Genomic DNA, 21,236 nt, shown 5'->3' with positions numbered 1-21,236 from the left:
TATTGTTGTCCCCAGAGTATGAGCTCTTTGGGCACGGTGTTCGACGTCTGTGGTTCTCAATTTTTTGCATGTATTAGAATCTCTTGAGGAGCTTCTTGAAAATCCATTGTCCTCCCCTCCTACATGAACATTCTGACTTGCAAGGTCTAGGATAAGACCCAAAGAGCTGTATTTTTAATCCTAGGGTGATTATGATGGTCCATGTGTTTGGAATTAGCCCGTCACTGCGAAGGACTTGAATTTAGAGACTCCGGTGTCAGTAGTATGCACAGAGCTGTACTTGATAGGGATGATTGTAATCTCAAGAGGCAAATACACTGACAAAAGGAAGAATTCTGATATTGCATTGTTTCGTATGCGGCTGATACTCAAAGGTAAAACATGTACTGGTCATGCCCCTAATACCTGTTTCTGTTGGGGATGTTTCTGTAGCTGTGCCACATAAAATTGGACGCATCATTGATGGGAGTCCCGCAGATCGCTGTGCGAAACTAAAAGTGGGAGACCGGATCTTAGCAGTGAACGGCCAGTCTATCATCAACATGCCTCACGCTGACATCGTGAAGCTCATCAAGGATGCAGGTCTTAGTGTCACCCTTCGCATCATTCCTCAGGAGGGTGAGTGCCTGCACTGGGGTCGTGGAGCCCACCTGGCTGCGGTCAGGGTGTCAGAACATCAGAAGTTGTTTTTTCCATTTTTGCAAAAATTAACACTCTGCTGCAACCCATATCCTGTTTACTCAATACCAGTTTCATTCAAAGATCAAGCTATACGGTGTTGTAGATAACTAGTGTGAATCCCAAGGCACTGGCTTATTCAGTCTTTCCCTTTGGTCCCAGCAGTACTGTTTTTATGGTTATATTAAGCCAGAACCCATTCAAGAGAGATGATAAATTTACAAATCTGGCGGAAAAAAAATATTCATGTTAGCAGTTAAGCTCTGGAGGATTCTTCAAAGATCGATTTTGAAAAGCTTGAGGAAGTTGTGGTATAAAGAGAGCTCATTTAGGAAATGTTGCATCTGATAAGAATTTTAAATTTCCACTTAGCCTTTTGAATTTCTCTGTGCAAGGACTCCCCCCTGAGGCTTGAGGAGTAGTGAGCATTACAACTCACAACCATGCCTTAAGGGACCACGGAATTCTCTGAGCACCGATTCACCATCACTTCACCATTTCCAGACACAGTGGGTTCATTACTAGCTGCTGGCTCATTAATGACATTTGGGAATTCAGCCTCTGGAGCTCGCTGGTGAGTGGACCACAGTGCCCACATGGAGAAGGATGGGCTCACTCGCCTCTGTCCCCTCTGGTTTACTCGGTCTCCTCCTTTCCTCTGGGGACTATCTAACAAGCAGACATCAACAGCCACCTGACTATAAATAGAAAACAGTGATTCTCAGTGGAGGTGATTTTGTCCCCCCAGGGGGCATTTGGCAATGTCTGGAGACATTTTTGGTTGTCATGATTGGGCCAGGGGTGCTACTGGTGTCTAGTGGGTAGAAGACAAGGATGCTGCTCTGTAAACATCCTACAGAGCCTAGGACCACCCACCGCAGCAGGAATTATCTGGCCCCAAGTGTCCGTAGTGCCAGGGTTGAGAAACCCTGATACAAGTGGAGGAGAAATTTTAAAATTTAGGGTGAGAGCAAAGAAAGGGGAGAGTGATTTATAAGGGAATGCTAATAGATCACTTCTTTTTTGTCACCCAGTCAAAAAAAAAAAAAAATACCATTTTTAACTTGTTATCTGAAGAAAACATTATGTATAAAATATTCAACAGAAGTTAACTCTAAGCAAAATTGGTCACAAAAGACTTGCTTCTCCCTTCCCAGTATGAAATGTGTCTGTCCTGCTCTTATTCCAACATGGAGAGATAACTTCAGTTGAAAATTTGATGCTAAACAAGAAAGACCAAGAAGCAGTTTTAACAGAGGAACAACTTACGAACCTTCCTCTGTCCAATGTTCTTTTCTCTTTCCAGAGAACCATGGAGTACAGAGGGTTATTAGGCAATAAGACTAACAAGGAACTGAAGAAAGGATTGTGAAAAGCACTTACTTTTCTTATGGTTAATTCCTTATCCAAACTTTGGAATACTGGTAGGACTTCTCGTTACAACCAAAAAAGTAGTGGCTAAAACACTTTTCTTGCAGCAAGTAATGCTGGAACAAATAGAATATATTTTAGAGCTTACTCCTTTGAATTATTTTTCATCGTTTTAATAAGTTTTTCATGGTAATCTTTTCTTCTGACAAAATGACGAGAGATTGTGTTCATAACCTTGTTCAGCAGCCTCGTGATAATGGAAGAATACTAATTCCAGGAGCGGTCTTAGAACTTGCTAAGTCTACGGTGTTGTCTTAAAACCTAACAGAAACTGGAAGAACCAAAGCCCTGAGTCATGTGAGGAGGCAGAGGAACCAACTCTGGCCACCTGTTGCCCTTTATCAAATGCCATCCTGACTGCATTTGCCTCTTTGGTTTCCCACCGCAGAGCTCAACAGCCCGGCCTCGGCGCCCAGCTCCGAGAAGCACAGCCCGCTGGCCCAGCAGCACAGCCCGCTGGCCCAGCCCAGCCCCGCCACCCCCAACAGTCCTGTCGCCCAGCCAGCTCCTCAGCCACTTCAGCTGCAGGGACATGAAAACAGGTAAAGTCTCCTCTGGCTTTTCTGCTGCTGAGTAGTGAGGGACGTAGAGGGAGAGAGAGTTTGGGACAGGACAGGTCCCAGGCAGGAGAGAGATTTGCATAATGTAGAAATCACCGTGTGCACCTTTGCGTGATTTTGAGATTGTATGTATGTTGTAAACGTAGTTTCATTAGCAAATACAGGTGTCTGTCCTTCACAGTAAGAGAAGCTTTCCTGAGGAAATGATGCGTCATTGCAGATGAGTAGGTTTAACTAGCTGAAGAGCACATTAAGGAGGGTCCAGACAGAGTCACATATACAATATACAGTATCATATACAAAGGCCCTTTGGCAGGAGGTAGTAGGCAAGCACGAAGGAGGGAAATAAGGCCAGTGTGGTGGGGGCAGAGGGGCAGCAGCATGGTTTGAGATGAAGCCAGTGAGGCTGGCTGGTGAGGAACTGCCCTAAAGCGTCTCATAGGTTTGTTAAAGATTTCTTTTTTTTTTTGCGGTACGCGGGCCTCTCACTGCTGTGGCCTCTCCCGTTGCGGAGCACAGGCTCCGGACGCGCAGGCTCAGCGGCCATGGCTCACGGGCCCAGCCGCTCCGTGGCACGTGGGATCCTCCCGGACCGGGGCACGAACCCGTGTCCCCTGCACCAGCAGGTGGACTCTCAACCACTACGCCACCAGGGAAGCCCTTGTTAAAGATTTTGATCTTTATCGTACGTGTTGTGAGAGGTCATTGGAGGGTTTTAAGCTGATGACTGACATCCTTGGAGTAGCTTTTCAAGATCTCTCAGTTGGCCCCGTAGAGAGCACGCTGGAGGCTGATCAGAATGAATGAAGTTAGAAGTGGCCACGTGTCCACCGAGCCATGCACACGATGGCTCGGAGAATAACGGCGGTGTGGAGGTGGGAAACGTTGAAGGATTTGTGAGCCTGAATGTAAGTTAGTATTTTTACTGCATTTTACCTTATATCCACCTGCCCACGGTCTAATGAGATTCTTCCATTTCACATCACAAACTAATGTGATCAGGCCCTGTGAACTTGCAGAATAAAAGGCTGCCATAGGAAAACAACACTGTCTTCTTATTGGGACGTGTGTGTAACGGGGAGCCTGGGTTAGGTCGCACCATTAAAGAAAGAGATGAAGACATGTTCCCATGCTGGTTTTGCCCTTTCAAAGGAGAAACATAGAACAACCCACGGGAACATCTCAGAAAACAAAACCCTCACTGGTCCTTTCCGTGATTCTAACGTTTTCTGAACATCTGCTACCCATCTCCTGCCTCCCCTGTTGGTGAAGATGAAGTGAGACCCAGTTTTTGAGTCCCAGAACTTTCTGGGTTTGCCACTCACAATGTTGCAAAGCCAATACTTGCCCTGTGCCAGAAGTGTTCTTTCCGTGAAGCCCTGTTCTATTCTGATTTCTCCCATTTGCTTTCATAGAAAAATAAATATCTATTGTCCTCAGCTGTTTATGGTTTTAATGTAGTCCAGGGAAGAAAAAAGACTGAGCCCCATAAGGTAAATGATACAGAGGCAAGAATTTGACAGTCCAGAAGAGGAGTATGTCCTGGGTGCCTCAGTCATAAGCCCCAGGTGCGTGGGCTTTCACCATGTGTGGTTTGGACACATTGCACTGGCTTTCCCCGGGATTCACTTGAGATTTAGGAGGAAGGACCTGAGTGTTCCAGCAGTCTCCGAGCCAGCTTCAGACGCTTCCTCCTGGCTCTGCCACTGTCAATTAAACCATTTTTCTAGCTGCATTTAAAAATGGTCATGGTATCAGAGAGAAACTCTTTGCCTTTTTCTAGATCAGGCTACAGATGTCTCCAAGACAGCCTGTATGCCAAGCACACAGTATGAATTTCCTATTAATTCATTTGTACAAGAAGTGCCCACCTACATGTCAAATTGAGCCAGTTTCCATGTTAAAGTGGGATAAAATAAAGTGACAGTCTGCTCGCAAATTTTTATCTCATGAGTTAGGAGAAGTGAGTATTTTACCCTGTCTTGTTTACTCTTGAATTGGCTTCCTCCTGGCGCTCTGCACACCTCTGCTCGTTTCTCTGTCTCGTAACATCCTTTTGGTGCATGCTCAGGAAACAAAATAATCTGAACATGAACATAAGCCATAACATAAGAAATAGCAGTTTACCATAAGAACATAAGCAATGAACATAAGAAATAGCAGAGATCACCTTCCCAGCAAAGGCAATCATTATTTACTTCTTTTAAATAGCAAGATTAGTGGAAAGCATTGGAAATTGACTTCTTTCATAGACTTCGTGCACTAGATGCTGCAGGCTGGAAGCAATTCTTGAAAGGCCCACATGAGGCAGAAGCCCACCACCGTAAGATCCCCTACCACATGGGCAGCATTTTTGATTCTGGAACTTATTCATACCATAAAATTCTGCTAGAATTTACCATTAGCAATCTGGTTTTATCATCTCTAAATTCTCTTTGATAGTGGAATTAATAGCTACGAAGAGTTGTACTGATACACAATCTACGAACCTTTCATAAGTAAAGGAACTTTTAAGAGGCTGTTTGTTTTTAATGATCCTGAGTTCTCCTTAAAATAAAGTGTTTCACAAATTCAGAGTAACAACTTTTGCCCTAACTTGTGTATCATTCACTTAAAAGTTAACAACACTCATAAAAATTAAGTATATTTTCCTTATTAAAGAGTTTTTCTTCAACATGAAATCCTGTACGTGACACTGTTGAATGAAATGGGAATGCCCAGAGGCAGGCTTGGATGGCTGCTGTTACAAGTTCTAACTGTCCCTGTTTCTAAGGCTCTGGGGAGACTCTTAACAGCTCACCCTCTTCTGCTATACCTCATGACACATCTGGTTGGAAACGAAGCTCATAATGGATATTCCATACGAATACCACAGAGATAATGAAAATAAAGTGACTGTGCTATAACTTAAAACAATGTGACATCTAAACCACCAAGCACACGATTTCTAAAAAGGAACCGATACACACCAACAAATGTCACCCAGTCCAATTCCTTTTGTTTAATTCATGTGTTTGCCTAGTTAAGCATCTTATTCAAAGCGTATTTTAAATAATTCTATTCTCAGAATGCACACTCTCAGTAGGTGAGTGGGCAGCTTCCTGAGGTATAAAGCAAAGCCTAAATTATGCATCTCACAAAAGGAATGTGTCACTTCTGCAAGTTAAGTAACAAATGGGAACTACTCAAAGCGTTTTTAAAATAACTGCATTTCTAACCCCCTTTCAAAACCCTGAATAAACACATCTATTGCCATACACTATCAGTGTGTGAATGTGTTTTTCTAATCGACCTGTATCCCTAAGTAGCTCATTATATGGAGTGTTTTCATGGCAACAGGCAATGAACTACAGAGTTAAGTGGCCTCTATATTATGGTGATCATTTTTTCAGTTTATCTTATTAATGATCCCATAATTGTAGGTATTGGCTACTTTAGCCCTTTTTTGGCCCTGGAAGCCCCTCAATTTAGAGCAATTTGGAGTCACAAAACAGAACTAAACAATTTGTTTTGGTCTCTGTATTTATTAGTAACTAGAAACAAGAAATAATATCTAGAAACAAGAATAAGACAAGTGTTAGACATAAACACTTTTGCCTTTCCTTCTGTCTAATGACCATGATGGTGTCTGATACTAAGCCCGAGAGTTATGGTCTAGTATTTAGACCTCTGTGTGATATGTTTCTACTTTTAGCAATGACCCAGGGACTTTCTGCTTGATTTGTAGTTGGTGATTATACCTTACTTTCACTCCTTTAACCTCTGTATGATATTCAAAAAGCCCCAAGCTAACAGGTTAAAAGAGCCTTTAGTTAGATATTCATAGAGTGTTTAGAGATCACTTCAATCATGTTTTCATGAAGTAATGGATGCTGTGTGTGTGTCAGAGAGAGAGAGAGAGAAAAAAAAATTGAAACCGTTGGTTTACTGATATTAAGACAGACTGTTGTTTGGGGATGTACAGTGAAGTGTGTGAGTCCCTAGATTTGCTGCAGTTCCACAGTTTTTAAATAGCAAAGTCAAAGAAGGTTATCCCTAAGTCCTTTTCCACAAAGTTCTAAGTGACCATCACTTTTACCTTGATTTCTTAAGGAGCCAAATGAAAAGTATACCATATGGCATTTGTCAAAGATTTTAAAATAATACTTATCATTTATTGAATCTTCTCATTAATCCTGAAAATGAAAAGGACCACCAAGAGGTGTGGCCTCCACATGCCTGGAGGTCCTAAAGTCATTCGAATCTCCTTAGAATGCTCAGATACCAAAGCAAGTACCATTTCCATTCATTTAGTTACAGGTCAGAAGTAAAAGCAAGGCAAGATGTGAAACCAGATATCCGACAGCCTCCGTTCACGGACTACAGGCAGCCCCCACTGGACTACCGGCAGCCCCCAGGAGGGGACTATCTGCAAGCCCCGCCCTTGGACTACAGGCAGCCCTCCCCTGACACCAGGCAGTTCCCTCTGTCAGACTACAGGCAGCCCCAGGTACCTCAAAGATCCTGTTGCATTTGTTTCATTTTTCCAATCAGCAACCTGTCATTCACACACACACACACCTCTGGTGCATTTATTTATGGTGCTCAACAGCAGTGAATGAGAAAATTCAAAGGAGAGATAATATCACTCAGGCCTATATGCAGTAGTTACATGTTTGCCAAGTCAAGAGACGAGTACTGAAGGATGTGTACGAAAGTCAACAAGCTACCCAGCGATTCTTTTAATGACTGAGGAAACTGTGTTCAGATCTGCTCAGGCCTTTGGAATCTTGTCTTACATTTTGCTAGATGATGAAATCACATTACTCCTCACGATATCGTGTCAGTTGGAACACGTTAACTATGAGAGAGAAGGAGAAAAGAGGGACAGACCATGGAAGCTTCTCTGGTATTAAACAATTGTTTATTCTATTTTCTCCCCAACCCCAAAGGATTTTGATTATTTCACTGTGGACATGGAGAAAGGAGCCAAAGGATTTGGATTCAGTATTCGTGGAGGGAGGGAGTACAAAATGGATTTGTACGTGTTGAGATTGGCAGAAGATGGGCCAGCAATAAGAAACGGAAGGATGAGGGTAAGAGTGTTCTCTTTTTATAGAATTGCTTAATTCTGAAAGAAACGCTCCTTGTGGTGTCGGAGGAGCAGTGAGACCTGCTGTTAAGCAAACTGACTTGATGCAGACGTTGCCTTCTTTCCATTTCATGATCCAGTTTTCTAAAGGTTTGCCCAAACATTGTTTAAGAATTATCTCTCATTCTCCTTCTTGTGGCTTCTAATTGAAAACTCTCAAGATGGTGTTTTACATATATATATATATATATATATACACACACACATATATATATACACATATATATATACACATATATATGTATGTTTCTCTAAAGAACAAATGAAAGAAAACAAAGTAATCTAAGAAATAGCTTGAAATGGAAACATGGCTCCATAATTTTTTGCGTGGTTTGAGGATTCAGTTTTTATCTGAGATTGAATCTTTTGAAATTTATTTTGAGTTTCATGCTTTTTTCTTCACACGGTTTTGTGTTTCTTTGGGACTTCTTTTGAGTTGACTGGCTTTGGCTTTGACGTTGGGCAGAAAGAAGCAGGAGAAAGGGGAATGAGGCTTCTTGGATACATATTGTCCTTAAAAATGGTAGCAGTCAAAAATGTTCCAATTAGAGTTTAAGCTGAGGGCGGATTTTTAATGTAATAGTTACTTTGAGGCGTCTGGTTGACGCATAACTGATTCTTCCTCTAAAGGTGCGAAACAAAACTTGAGAACAATACAGAACATTAGTCAGTCTCTCTATAAAATGTCATCTAGTAAGCACATAGAAAAGGTTAGTTATTATAAATAAAATCTAGAATTATTCTTGTCCTCCCTCCTTGTTCTTTAAGTTAATACAGAAAAGCTGTGTTTCTTGGGTTCTAGAGCTTCAGATTCTCGTGCTGAGTTTCACCAACCGATTGCTCCTGTCAGTGGAATGAAACCGTTATTCCTACCACCCAGTCTGCCATTTCTATAGTCTCATTTCCGAGTCAGTGAATCATCCATGGTGCAGAAGTAGAAGGTGTAAATGTGTCTATTTTTCTCCATGCCTTTACAATCCCTTGACAACTGGGAAGTATCCAAGTTGGAATTTGAACCCAGGCAAGGCTGACTCAGGAGAATGACAGTCCCCGCCTTGATCCAACACCAGCCTCCTCTTACCCCTTCTCCATGGGGTTTTAGAATAGGTCTCTGCATGGTTTCTTAGCTCCCGGTTCCCACTTTCTTAACATGCTGCAAAGCCAACTCACAAGTGGTTCAATAGAACAAAATTAATCTTTGCGGTGCATTGGAAAACAACACAGCACAGAAGCCGTGAGTGAGATGACCAGAGCCCTGAGAGAGGGGACCTCCCCTTACCCCACAAGTGGATTTTAGAGGTGTGGGTTCCAAACGGTGGCCACATTTTATAACAAATGACGGCCACATTTTATAACAAATGGTCTAAATGGCTAATCAAAATTTAAGCCAAAGCAGTAGTTCTCAGTGTGGTCCCTGACATCAGCATCCCCTGGGAATGTGTTAGAAATGCAGATTCTCCAGCCCCGTCGCAGACCTACTGAATCAGAAGCTCTAGGAGTGAGGCCGCCAGGCTGTGTTTTTGTGATCCACCTCCAGGTGAATCTGGTACAAGCTGAAGTTTGGGAACCACTGAGCTAAAGGGAAGCTGTCATGACATAGGTACGGCACAGTTAGGATGTGTGTGGCTCAGGCTTCGTTCATTCCCCCTAGATCCTGTCCAGGGAGTTTTCCATCCTGTTCCAGTGGTTTACCTCAGGTCCTTAAATCCATGGAAACACAGATTTAGAATTCTGTAGGCAGGTGCTCAATTTTAGGAAAGATGCTTTTTCTTCTGGCAGGTGATAAAAATGAGTCCTCTACCTGGGTTTCAGCAAATGCTATTTTCACTTCTTGTCAAAGATTATAGAAATAAGCAATATTTCACCATTTTCCATGTCATTTTTATAAAGCAATGCATTCTTTCTGTGTACAGGCTGTCCAAAAGGAGTTATTATGGCCAGTTTTCGATATTATGGGTGTTTATTTTGGACTTCTATATATATTTCTAGCTTTTAATTCTCAAAGAAAACAAGTCACTTGAAAGTCACAGAAATTCTGTGGATCAGATTGTACTGTTTGATTTTATTTCTGATCTTTAAAATAAGGCTAGGAACTTGGCAGGGATGAATGGATGACTTTTTTCTGCTTTTAAGAGTTATACTTAATATTCAGATGTTCTGTTTTTTTTTTAAGTTTATTTATTTTATTTATTCTTTTTTGGTTGTGTTGGGTCTTCGTTGCTGCATGCGGGCTTCCTCTAGTTGCAGCGAGCGGGGGCTACCCTTTGTTGAGGTGCGAGGGCTTCTCATTGCGGTGGCTTCTCTTGTTGCGTAGCACGGACTCTAGAGCTCAGGCTCAGTAGCTGTGGTGCACGGGCTTAGTTGCTCCGCGGCATGTGGGATCTTCCCGGACCAGGGCTCGAACCCTTGTCCCCTGCATTGGCAGGCGGATTCTTAACCACTGCGCCACCAGGGAAGCCCTGTTTTGGGTTTTTGTTACTCATGGATTCTTAACGACATCAACGGAGAACTTGTCTAGGGTAACAAACTCCATGTCAGGGAAGGAAACTACTTCATCATGTAAGTTCAGAGGTGCTACTAGATAATACAAACGTATTAACTACTGTTTGAATTTGATAAATATTTTGTATCTGTAGAGTTAAAGATCAACAATTGTTCTTGATCATAGCACATAACTAATTCAGATCTTGTTTTCATGTTTATTATCAAATTTAATCATTTAAAGCTAATCTTTTCTACCTTCATTAGTACTTACTAATTAGCAATAACCTTTAATTCACAGATGAGTTTAAATTATTTCAGCAAGGACCAGGATAGATTACTATTTGCATGACTCAATGGTTTGATTATTTTAATGCATAAACTCGATAACATATAGGTTACCAATTTGGGAATTTAACAGTGAAAATAATTCGAAACTTATTATAAAATTCCCCCTTGATACCGTTGTTGCCCAGATACGTATAGATCTTAAATATCTGTGCAGATGATGCTTACAAGGCAGCTGTTCATTCCATGGGTATTATGGCTTGGTTCATAAAGTTCCAAGACGTCTGAGAAAAGTAGGTGAACTAGACATTCACAGGCTAAATTAAAAATAAGCTCAAGAAGAAGAGAAGCTAGCACCACCAGGTCCTTCCCAGCCTTTAAAACACTCAGGCATATTTCTCCGTGTTAATTGCGATTCCTTCACCTTCAGTGTTAATGCATTATTGCCTCTGTGCCCAAACTAAACACACACTTTGTGATCAAGTAAGTTTGGAACACACTGTATAGTTTTGTTTTGTTTTGTTTTTCCTTTTTTCATGATCAGAAACAGAAGGGAAAAGCCAGGAAGTGCCTGGCAATAGCAGGGTGTCTTAGATTAAACTCAGTACAGTAAAATTGCCCAACTCAGAATTACTACACAAGAGCTGGGTGATTCTGAAAAATCATTTCATGTAACTGTTAATGAATTACTGTGCCCATGGATTAGGGCCATAAGTAGCACTAGTTTTGAACATTGAGTTAGTGCACCAGATGTTAGTCTCTGAATCTGAGACTCTTCCTGGGTCTTTTACGTTAGTCTTGGTTGTAGGACAGTGACGGTATGCGCCTGTTTAGTAGTACAAGACTTTGCTAAGATTACAGAGAAAACCAGGTAAATCCGATGTCAGAGGAGGAGGCTAACAGAGGTGTAAAAACATCCCTCTCATGCTGGGAATGTTAAGAAATGATGGCACAGATACGTATTTTTAAAGCATGTCTTTAGGCATCCAACTGATATCCTAGGCATTCAAGAGAAATACCAAAGTTCTTCGCACCTCAGGTGGTCTTTTACGGATCTGGTGAGGGACAGGTGGGCATATCCCAAAAGTGAGTCCCAGGTGAATGATTTCACTCTAGTATTTCTGGGCACCTGCAGCAGCGAGAATAATCTTAGCAGAGATCTTTGGCAAGTTAGACTGTCTGACTTTCAAATTGATTAAGAAGTACTCCCACAGAACATGAATTACTTTTTTCCTCCTCCTCGGAAAGTATTGTATGTTTACTCAATTTTTTTGTTAAATAAATACTTTCTTTCCACTTGATGAAACAAGCATCCTGGTAAGGTATCCTGATGAGGTCAATGGGTTCCCTCAAAATGTGAGAACGTACCGACAGCAAACCACAATCAGAAAGCAGTGGGGAAAATAATGGCTCCTTCTGAGGGTCAGATTTACAGCCAAGTCTAGATACAGGGGAGAGGATAAGAAAATCTTTTTCAGAAGATCAATTCAATGCTTATTTAAAAGAGAGTTTCTAGAACTTCCTTGATCAGAAACATATAAACATAACAATAAATGAATTTAAAGATTTACTAAAAGTATGACTATTTTGATCCCTTCTAAACCCTCAGCCCTGCTCTCAACCTCCAAAATAAGCAAACATGATGCATTTGCTTGATTAAATTTAGAAACATCAGTTCACTTTGTTGAACCTCAGTGGTAGAATTGATTTTTCTTATTAAGACAAAGAAGTGAGGTATTAATTTGTGAGTGACTTATGATATTGAGAGAGGGACTTAGATATTATGACACGTCATGACATAGAGCTTGAATAGAATAGTGCAATTAGAATAAACACCAAGAAAAACAATGTGAAACATAATTACATGAAATATTCACTTCATAAAAAAAAAGTAGAGAGTAGCAAGTTTTGACTTAAATTAGTAGCTAGTGTTTCAACATCAATTAATACTATGTAATAAACGTTAAAGAGACAAAACAAAACACAATCTGTAAATGTAGAAAATAAGGGGAATGGGAAATAGAAAGATAATCATCTTGTCTGATAGCTTTTCCTCAGTCATTCAAAAAGGCTAATATCAGAAGAGAAACACAAATGACATTCAGTTTTCAAGGAAAAGTATTAGAAAATAGTAATGGATCTGTTTTAAAAAGAAGACTTTTTAAGTTTGTAAAATAGTCTAATAAAGTTGAGAGGGATAAAATTTTCATAACTGCTGAATAAATCTCTGGCACAACACTCTTAGGGACATAATCTAATTAAAAACTGACAATAAACAGAAAACACAGGCAAAGAATAATGAACATATGAAGTAATTTACTGGTGAAGCTTCCTAAGAAATCAGGAGACTTCTGGAGGGAAGGGATAGTAGTTCTAAAAGTGCTTAAATAAAAATTGAGAGTTGAGTTAAAAGACATCTGAAAGGAGATCAGATTTTCTCTTGGAAAGGTATTTTCCTGTTTCCATAAGAGTATAATATTTTCCCATTTCCATAAAATATTTTTTTATTTTAAAGAAAGAACATAACTTTTTAACTTCATCCCCTTAACAACTGTAACAGCTGTCTGTGCCTACTTAGCATTGCATAAACTTTGGTATGAAATGGTTTATCTTCTTCCTGAAACTTACATGACACAAAAGTCAGCCTGCAGTGGGCCTTGGAATCACCAACATTTTGTAAGACTGAATAATGTGTGAAAAAGGCACTATCTGCTTATCCATCTTTTTCTTTTTTCCATTTTTTTTTTTTTAAATGAAAAGGAAACTTCCCTGATGGCAGCTTCTTTTATATTTGTCACTTCTCCTTCTGTGGTCCAGACATGACTAACCTGTGACTACAGAATAAAAGTATTCTGTTTTATATTGTTTTTATTAAACATAAAACCATTTAGAAGAATATTTCTAACATATGTAATGGTATGTATGCTAACAGTGATTCAAGCACCCGTGAACCCTTAGCCCAGTTTAAAAAAAAAAAATCTCCAGTCTCCTATGATTCCATTCTCCTCCCACTCTCCAGCCTCCAGAAGTAACCAGCACCCTAAATATTGTCATTCCTTCTAGTCTTGCCACATATGTATGTACCTCTTAACTGTATCACTTAGTTTTGTACACTTAGTGAACTTTATATGAATGAATCATACTGTACATGTTCTTCTCTGTGGTTTTCTTTTTATACTTTATGTTCATAACACTCATCCAGGTTGATGCATGAAGCTGTAAATTATTTCATGGTATGAATATGCTACAGTCTATGTTACTTGTCTATGGAGAGTTGAAGTTTTCTCTATTAGTGGACATTGGGTTGTTTCCAGTTTTTTTGCAACTAATACTATCCTTGTACATATTTCCTGCTGCACATATGCAGGAAATTCTGTAGACTATACTATATACCTAGGAGAGCATATATTTAACTTAACTAAGTAACTCAGACATATTTTCCTAGGTGGTTGTACAAATTTATACTCATACCTGCAATGTGAAAGTTTCCATTACGACACATCCTCACAAGATTTGTATTTCAGACTTTTAAATTCTTATTCTGGTAGGTAGAAAATGACATATAGTTTAGGTTTAAATTTGCATTTCTTGATTACAAATAATATTCATCATCTTTCCTTAGGTTTACTGGACTTTCTTATTCCCTCTTAAATAAAGATGCCTCTTCATATCTTTTCCCCATCTTCTGTTAAATCATTCCTTCTTTTCATATTGATTTTAGAAGTGTTTGTATGTTCCTGGTGATGGTTTTTCATGTTGCAAATACTTTACCCCAGCTTATGGCTTGTAGTTTCACCTTCTGTATGATGCCCTTTGATAAACAGAAGGTCTTAATTTTAGTGCAATTGACTTAATCAACCTTTTCCTTTATAGATTCTGCTTTCTGTGTCATCTTTGAAAAATCATTTCCCAACTCATATTCTTAAAGATTTCCTACATCTTCTTCTAAAAGTTTTATAGTTTTGCTTTTTCATATCTGTCTTTAATTACCTAGAATTGATTCCTCTGTGTAATAAAAGGAAGAAATACAATTTCAGTTTTTCCAGATGGATAACCACCTGTCACAGCATCATTTATTGGATATCCTCTCATTTCCCCCACAATCTGCATTGACAGCTCCATAATAAATAAAATTTCTATAAATGCAATGGTCTGTTTATAGATTCTTTATACTGTTCTGCTGGTCTGTTTGTCTATACCTACATCAATACTGTACTCATCTGCCTTTTAATAAGTCTTGAGTTTTGATGGAGAAACTGCCTGTTTCCTCATCCCCAGACATACATCTTAATTCTTCAGGAGTGTTTGAATGTTCTTGGGCCTTTGCCCCTCCGTATAAAATTTTAGAAGTTTCTTGTCCTATTAGGAATTTTATTGGAATTGCTTAGAATCCATAAATAAATGTGGAAAAACTTACATCTTTATAATATTGAGTCTTTCTATCTGTGAACATGATATAATCCATTTATTTAGATTTTCCATAAACTGCTTAAATAAAGTTTCATAGTTTTTTCCATAACATACCTGAAAATATTTTGCTAGATTGATTCTAGGCATTTGCATGTTTTACTTTTGTGTTTTAATGTAATATTGAAATTAACTGTGTTACCAGTGAAAAGAAAGACAATTGATTTCTGTATATTGATCAATTATATCATGCAAAATTACTAAACTCTTATTAATTCAAATAAGTTATCTGTAACTTCCTCTGGATTTTCTACATAGATAATCACATTTTCTGCAAATAATGAGAATTCTGTGTCTTCCTTTTAAGTCTTTTTATTTCTTTTTCTTATTTTACTGCATTTACTTGGTTTTCAGTATGATGCTGAATAGAAGTAGTCAAACAAGCCATCTTATTTTATTTCTAATCTTAAAGGGAATGCTTTCACCATTAAACATAATGTTGAATGAGTTTATATAAATAACCTTTATCAGATTATTACTAGTTTGCTAGAGAGTTAATTATGAATACATGTTGAATTTTATGTACTATTTCTGCATCCATAGAAAGTATATGATCTCTTTCCTTTAATATGCTAATTAACATGATTAAGAATATTTTTAGTATATTAATGGATTATTATGTTAAATCATTCTTGATTTCCTCAGTTAAGCTATACGTATTCATGATGATCTTTTTTATGCATTGCTCAATACAGTTTTCTGTTATTTCCTTTAAGATATTTGCAGCTATGTTCGTGAGTAAGATTAGCCTGTAATTTTCTTTTCTTGTAGTGTTGGTGAATGATTTCAACATTAGTGTTATACTAGCCTTATAAAGCGAGAAAGAATAATGCCTTTTGTTATTGTCTTTGCTGTTGTTATCTGGACAAGTTTAAGTTAAGAATTGTCCTTGAATGTTTGGTAGAACGCACCTGTAAATCCATCCAGGTCTGGTGTACTTTTTGTGTGTGAAAATTTTAAACCACATTACATTTCTATAATAATTAGGGTATTCTTCAGATTTTCTATTTCTTCTTGAGTCATTTCTGATAAATTTCTTTTTTTCTGATAATTTATTTCATCTTAGTTTTCAAAGTTTTTATAATATTATCTTATTATATTTTTTTAATATTTAAAGCATTTGTATTTATGTTCCCTTCTCATTTATTTGACTATTGTTTATTTTTGTATTCTTTCTGTTTTTCTTTATTAATCATGCCAGAGATTTGTCCATTTTTTATTCTTTTAAAGAACCAGCTTACATATTTTTTTCTCTTGCTTATTCATTTGTTTTTTTTTTGTTTGTTTGTTTGTTTGTTTGCACGGTACACGGGCCTCTCACTATTGTGGCCTCTCCTGTTGCGGAGCAGAGGCTCCAGACGCGCAGGCTCAGCGGCCATGGCTCACGAGCCCAGCCGCTCCGCAGCATGTGGGATCTTCCCGGACTGGGACACGAACCCGTGTCCCCTGCATCGGCAGGCGGACTCTCAACCACTGCGCCACCAGGGAAGCCCATGCATTTGTTTTTATATTTAATATTTCTCTGCCTCCATTTTCTTTGGGTTTACTCTGTTCTCATTTTTCTTGCTCTTTAAGTTGGACGCTTAGCTCAGTACTTCTGAAGTTTTCTTTATTTCTATTAATAATGTATGAATTTAAGGCTGTAGTTTCGATATGTAGTATGTTCATTATTTTAAGTTCTAAGTATATTCTAATTTTCACTATGATTCATTCCACTATTTCTTCTTTGATGCATGGATTATTTAGAAGGTGTGTTGGGTTTTTATTCCTAAAAGTATGGGGATTTTCTGGTTAGTTATCTATCTTTGATTTCTAGTGTAATCCATTGCCATCAGAGGATATATTCTATATGATTTCAATCTTTCACATTTATTGTGGCTTACTCTTTGGCCTTACATGTATTCAGTTTTTCATATATGATCCATGTGTGCTTGAAAAGAATGTGCATTCTGTAATTACTGAGTGCAGTGTTCTATAGATGTGTTCATTGGATAAAGCTTGACTATTGTATTATTCAAATATTCTGTATTCTTACTAATTTCTATGTATTTGATCTGTTAAATATTGATCTAGGTGCTTTAAAAGGTTTTCTTTTTTTTGTTAAAGGTCTTGTAAATTTTTCTTTGATCTGTCAAGCTTTGCTTTGTATGTTTTAAAGCCATGTTATTTGGTATATTTTCCAGATGAATTGAATCTTTTATCATTATGCAGCAACCTACCACATCTCTGTCAATACTTTTTACTTTCAAGCTGGTTTGTCTGATATTAGTAAGGATACCTTTCAACCTTTCTGTGTCCGTATATTTTATGTGTTTCTCTGGTCTATGTGGCTATTTTTCTGCTTTTTTTTTAACGGCATATGTTAACTAGATCATTTTAGTCAATTTATATTAATTTTGATTACTAATATTTTTATTTATTTCTATCATTTTATTCTGTCTCGCTCTTTTTATTCTTTTTACCTTACTTTGAATAGTCTGGGTTTCCAGTTCATGCAGGAATCTCCCATAAGACTCCTTGTTTGTAGCCCCAAGCTGTATTTTCTATCCTTGATGCCCATCCATCCCAATGGAAACTCAGGCTTCCCAGGAAAAGGTCAAGCTCCCTTTGGCATTTGTTTGCCTTCCAGGAGTCCCACATTCACTTTGTTTTTGGCATCAGAGGCTTCTTTAGTTTCTTGCCTGTTCAGCAGTGGTAAGGTTATTCAGGGTATCTAATGCACCATATTGCTAGAAACAGAAGTTTATGTCACATTTACCTTTAATGACCAATTTATGGTTTTGCTAAAACTATATCCAGTCTTAGAGCTGGCGGTTAGTCTCCCTCTCCCAGTGTCTTCACGTAGGAGCCCCAGAGGGCAACCTACATGTGCCGGCTGCCGTCACTCTGTAGCCTGTCTTCCTCTCCAACTCCAGTTCCACTGGTGAGGGTCCCCTGCCCACAAAGCCACTGATGAGTTCTTGCTACAGCCCCGCCTGAGGCCTCCACAGCTTGGGCCTTGGGTGTGATGCACACAGTCCTGGGCCCTGGGCAGAGAGAATCATGGTCTCCTCACCCTCTACCGCACTTTGCCTCATCAGCACTGTAGCAGCTCTGCTTGGCCCACAATCTCTCAAAGGTGAGGGGTGGTCACAAAACTCACTGCCTGCAGCGACCAGGCAGGGAACATATACAAGTGAAGAATGGAGGGCCTGGACTTCCCTGGTGGCGCAGAGGTTAAGAAGCCGCCTGCAGTGCAGGGGACGCGGGTTCAAGCCCTGGTCCGGGAAGATCCCACATGCCGCGGAGCAACTAAGCCCTTGCGCCACAACTACTGAACCTGCGCTCTAGAGCCCGTGAGCCACAACTACTGAAGCCCGTGCACCTAGAGCCCGCGCACCACAACAAAGAGCAGCCCCCGCTCACCGCAACGAGAGAAAGCTTGTGCACAGCAACGAAGACCCAACACAGCCAAAAATAAATTTAAAAAAAAAAAAGGAAAGAACGGAGGGTCCTTGACCCTCCTGAAGAGCAGTCTCTACTACCCAGGCCAACTGTGGATCCATGGTACCTCTGGCTTCCTTCTTCTAAGTCTTTGAATTTTCAAGAGAAAGCAAAAGTCTGTATTTTAAAGAATTAACCAGATTTGAAAAAAAAAGTTTTTTCACTTAAAAAAGCTGCACAGGCCAAACAAGTCTGTAGACAATGTGAGGTTCACAGCTACACCATTTCTGTCATCTGTTGTAAACAGATCCTAGAGCAAAGGGAAGGCGGAATGGCTGAGGGCAGAGAGGGGGAAGCAGCTCCTATACCAGCAGGGTCTGGGGACCCAGCACAGGCAATCAGAAGTGCTCTAGTGTGCACTGGTGTACTTTTAGGAGAGACTAATGCAGAAATGCTTGAAATGCCTCAGAAATGTGCATGGTGAGGAAAATCTGTGTGAAAGTTTGATCTTGGGCTTCCCTGGTGGTGCAGTGGTTGAGAATCCGCCTGCCGATGCAGGGGACACGGGTTCGTGCCCTGGACCAGGAAGATCCCACGTGCCGCGGAGCAGCTGGGCCCGTGAGCCATGCCCACTGGGCCTGAGCGTCCGGAGCCTGTGCTCCTTAGCGGAAGAGGCCACAGCAGTGAGAGGCCTGCGTACCGCAAAAAAAAAAAAAAAAAAAAAAAAAGTTTGATCTTGTGCCTCCTCTTTGTATTTGAAAGTTTTTTTGTTTGTTTGTTTGTTTTTATATTTTCTTTTTTTTTTTTTTTTTTTTTTTTTTTTGTATTTGAAATTTTAAAGATGGTTTTCACTCCTAGAAAACGTATTTTGAGGCCCAGATTACTTCGTGTTTGTCATTTCCCACCAGATCTTAGAGAAATCACTTCTGGGAGGGGACACGTTTAGTAGTGTGCAGATTCCTGGTGACCACCTTATCTTCCACAGACTGAGTTGCTTGTCTGGCCCATGAACGTGTGGGCCTGCCAGCTGCCTGAATCTGGGGAGGAGCCCTTTTCACATCTTGCTCATATCCCATCACTGGGTTTGAATGGCATGACATACCATCTTGAATGAGTGTGCCCTTGAGTGCGGAAAAACCAAACAGGGAGGCTGTCTCCCTTAGCAACAAGAGACTCTCACACAGAATTTCCCAGTGCGGGAGAAAGTTGGGTTCAAAATAGTGAGATACACCTATCCATGGGCCTATCTCAGTTTGAAGAGTCTATCTCTGGTCATTGACATACATTTAAGAACTACGTTCACGGGACTTCCCTGGCAGTCCAGTGGTTAAGACTCCACCTTCCAATGCAAGGGGTGCAGGTTTGATCCCTGGTCAGGGAGCAAAGATCCCACATGGCTTGCGGCCAAAAAACCAAAACAGAAGCAATATTGTAACAAATTCAATAAAGACCTTAAAAATGGTCTACATCAAAAAAAATCATTAAAACAAATTAAAAAAAAAAACTACATTCACTTCATTTGTTTTCAATCACGTAATCTAAGATACTTTCATCGTCTCTTAAGTTTACTCGATTTCTTCCTTGGCTTGAAGACCAGGTTAGAGGGAAGTTCTTACCTGTCTTAGTGACTTCATAGGCCAATCCCTATCTTGGTCCCTTTCCTTTTTCCTCAGTCTGCTCCTCCCTTATCAGAAAATATGTGGTAGTCAGAATGGCAGGAGCCTGACAGACCTGATACTGACAGACAGACACTGGCTCAACAACTCACTGGCTATCTAGCTCTGACCTTGGATGAGTTACCCCGTCAAGGGCTTATAGCTGCCCTATGGCATCAACCAAATACCAGGCCTCCTGTGGGCAGCTTCAGGGACATGCACATAGGGTAGAGAGGGGAAAAGTGTCCTCCTAGCCAGCAGGACCAATTAAATCAACCCTAGCAACCCGTAGAATGATAACATGTCCACATATCCCATAAGTTATTTAACAGGGTCAATTTTACTCATCTGTAAAATGGGGTAATATTTTCCAGGAAGGGTGAAGTGTCTGCTTCAGTATTCCTGAGTTTCCTCCTTTCTCCTTCCTTCTCCCCAAGACCTGTACTTCTATTAAAATACTCAGTACTCTAAGCCTGGAGATACAGAATGCATTTTTTTTTTGCGGTACGCGGGCCTCTCACTGTTGTGGCCTCTCCCGTTGCGGAGCACAGGCTCCGGATGTGCAGGCTCAGCGGCCATGGCTCACGGGCCCAGCTGCTCTGCGGCATGTGGGATCCTCCCGCACCGGGGCACGAACCCGTGTCCCCTGCATCGGCAGGCGGACTCTCAACCACTGCGCCACCAGGGAAGCCCCAGAATACATTTTTTAAGTGTGTGTGTCAAGAGGCTATGAAAGTTTTGATACACAAATCAACATGTATTTACCTCCCCCCTCACCCAGTCTGTTAGATAAAGTGGCTCCTTTTCAAAACACAAATCTGGTCTATCTGCCCATTGCTTAAAACCCTTCAGCGGCACCCCATTTCTTTCAGGGTAAAGAGCAGACCCGTCGCAAGGCTTGTTCGTGCCCTGCATGTTCCGGCCCTGCCTCCCTCCCCAGCTCAGCTCACCCGGGCTCCCCTGCTTTCCATGAAACCGGCAACCGGGCTCTAAGTCTCTGACAGTTCACGAGCTTCCCTCTCCTCTTCACCTGGTTAATCTCCTTCTTATCCTTCTCAGTCCAGCGGAAGCATCTCGTCCCTAGATAAGGCTTCTCTTCTCCCCTCTCCAATCAGTTCCCGT

The 21,236-nt window shown here is 40.3% G+C and overlaps 1 protein-coding gene across 3 annotated transcripts in view; it reads left to right on the top strand.

Moving 5' to 3' along the window:
- The window catches only part of MAGI2 (membrane associated guanylate kinase, WW and PDZ domain containing 2), a gene marked incomplete at its 3' end in the record, with an annotated part of 1,335,869 nt that overhangs the window by 1,225,486 nt on the left and 89,147 nt on the right, over positions 1-21,236 (top strand). For all 3 annotated transcript variants that reach the window (XM_082846749.1, XM_082846748.1, XM_082846750.1), the window contains 4 exons: positions 433-618; positions 2,498-2,651; positions 6,963-7,158; positions 7,601-7,744. In XM_082846749.1, the coding sequence (XP_082702875.1) occupies positions 433-618; positions 2,498-2,651; positions 6,963-7,158; positions 7,601-7,744 (680 nt within the window). The remainder of the gene's footprint in view (positions 1-432; positions 619-2,497; positions 2,652-6,962; positions 7,159-7,600; positions 7,745-21,236) is intronic.

Source organism: Leucopleurus acutus (assembly GCF_964270905.1).
Source record: "Leucopleurus acutus genome assembly, chromosome: 9".
NCBI lineage: Eukaryota > Metazoa > Chordata > Mammalia > Artiodactyla > Delphinidae > Leucopleurus > Leucopleurus acutus.
Note: the sequence above shows the minus strand (reverse complement) of the source record. Positions and strands in the feature narration are given on the sequence as shown.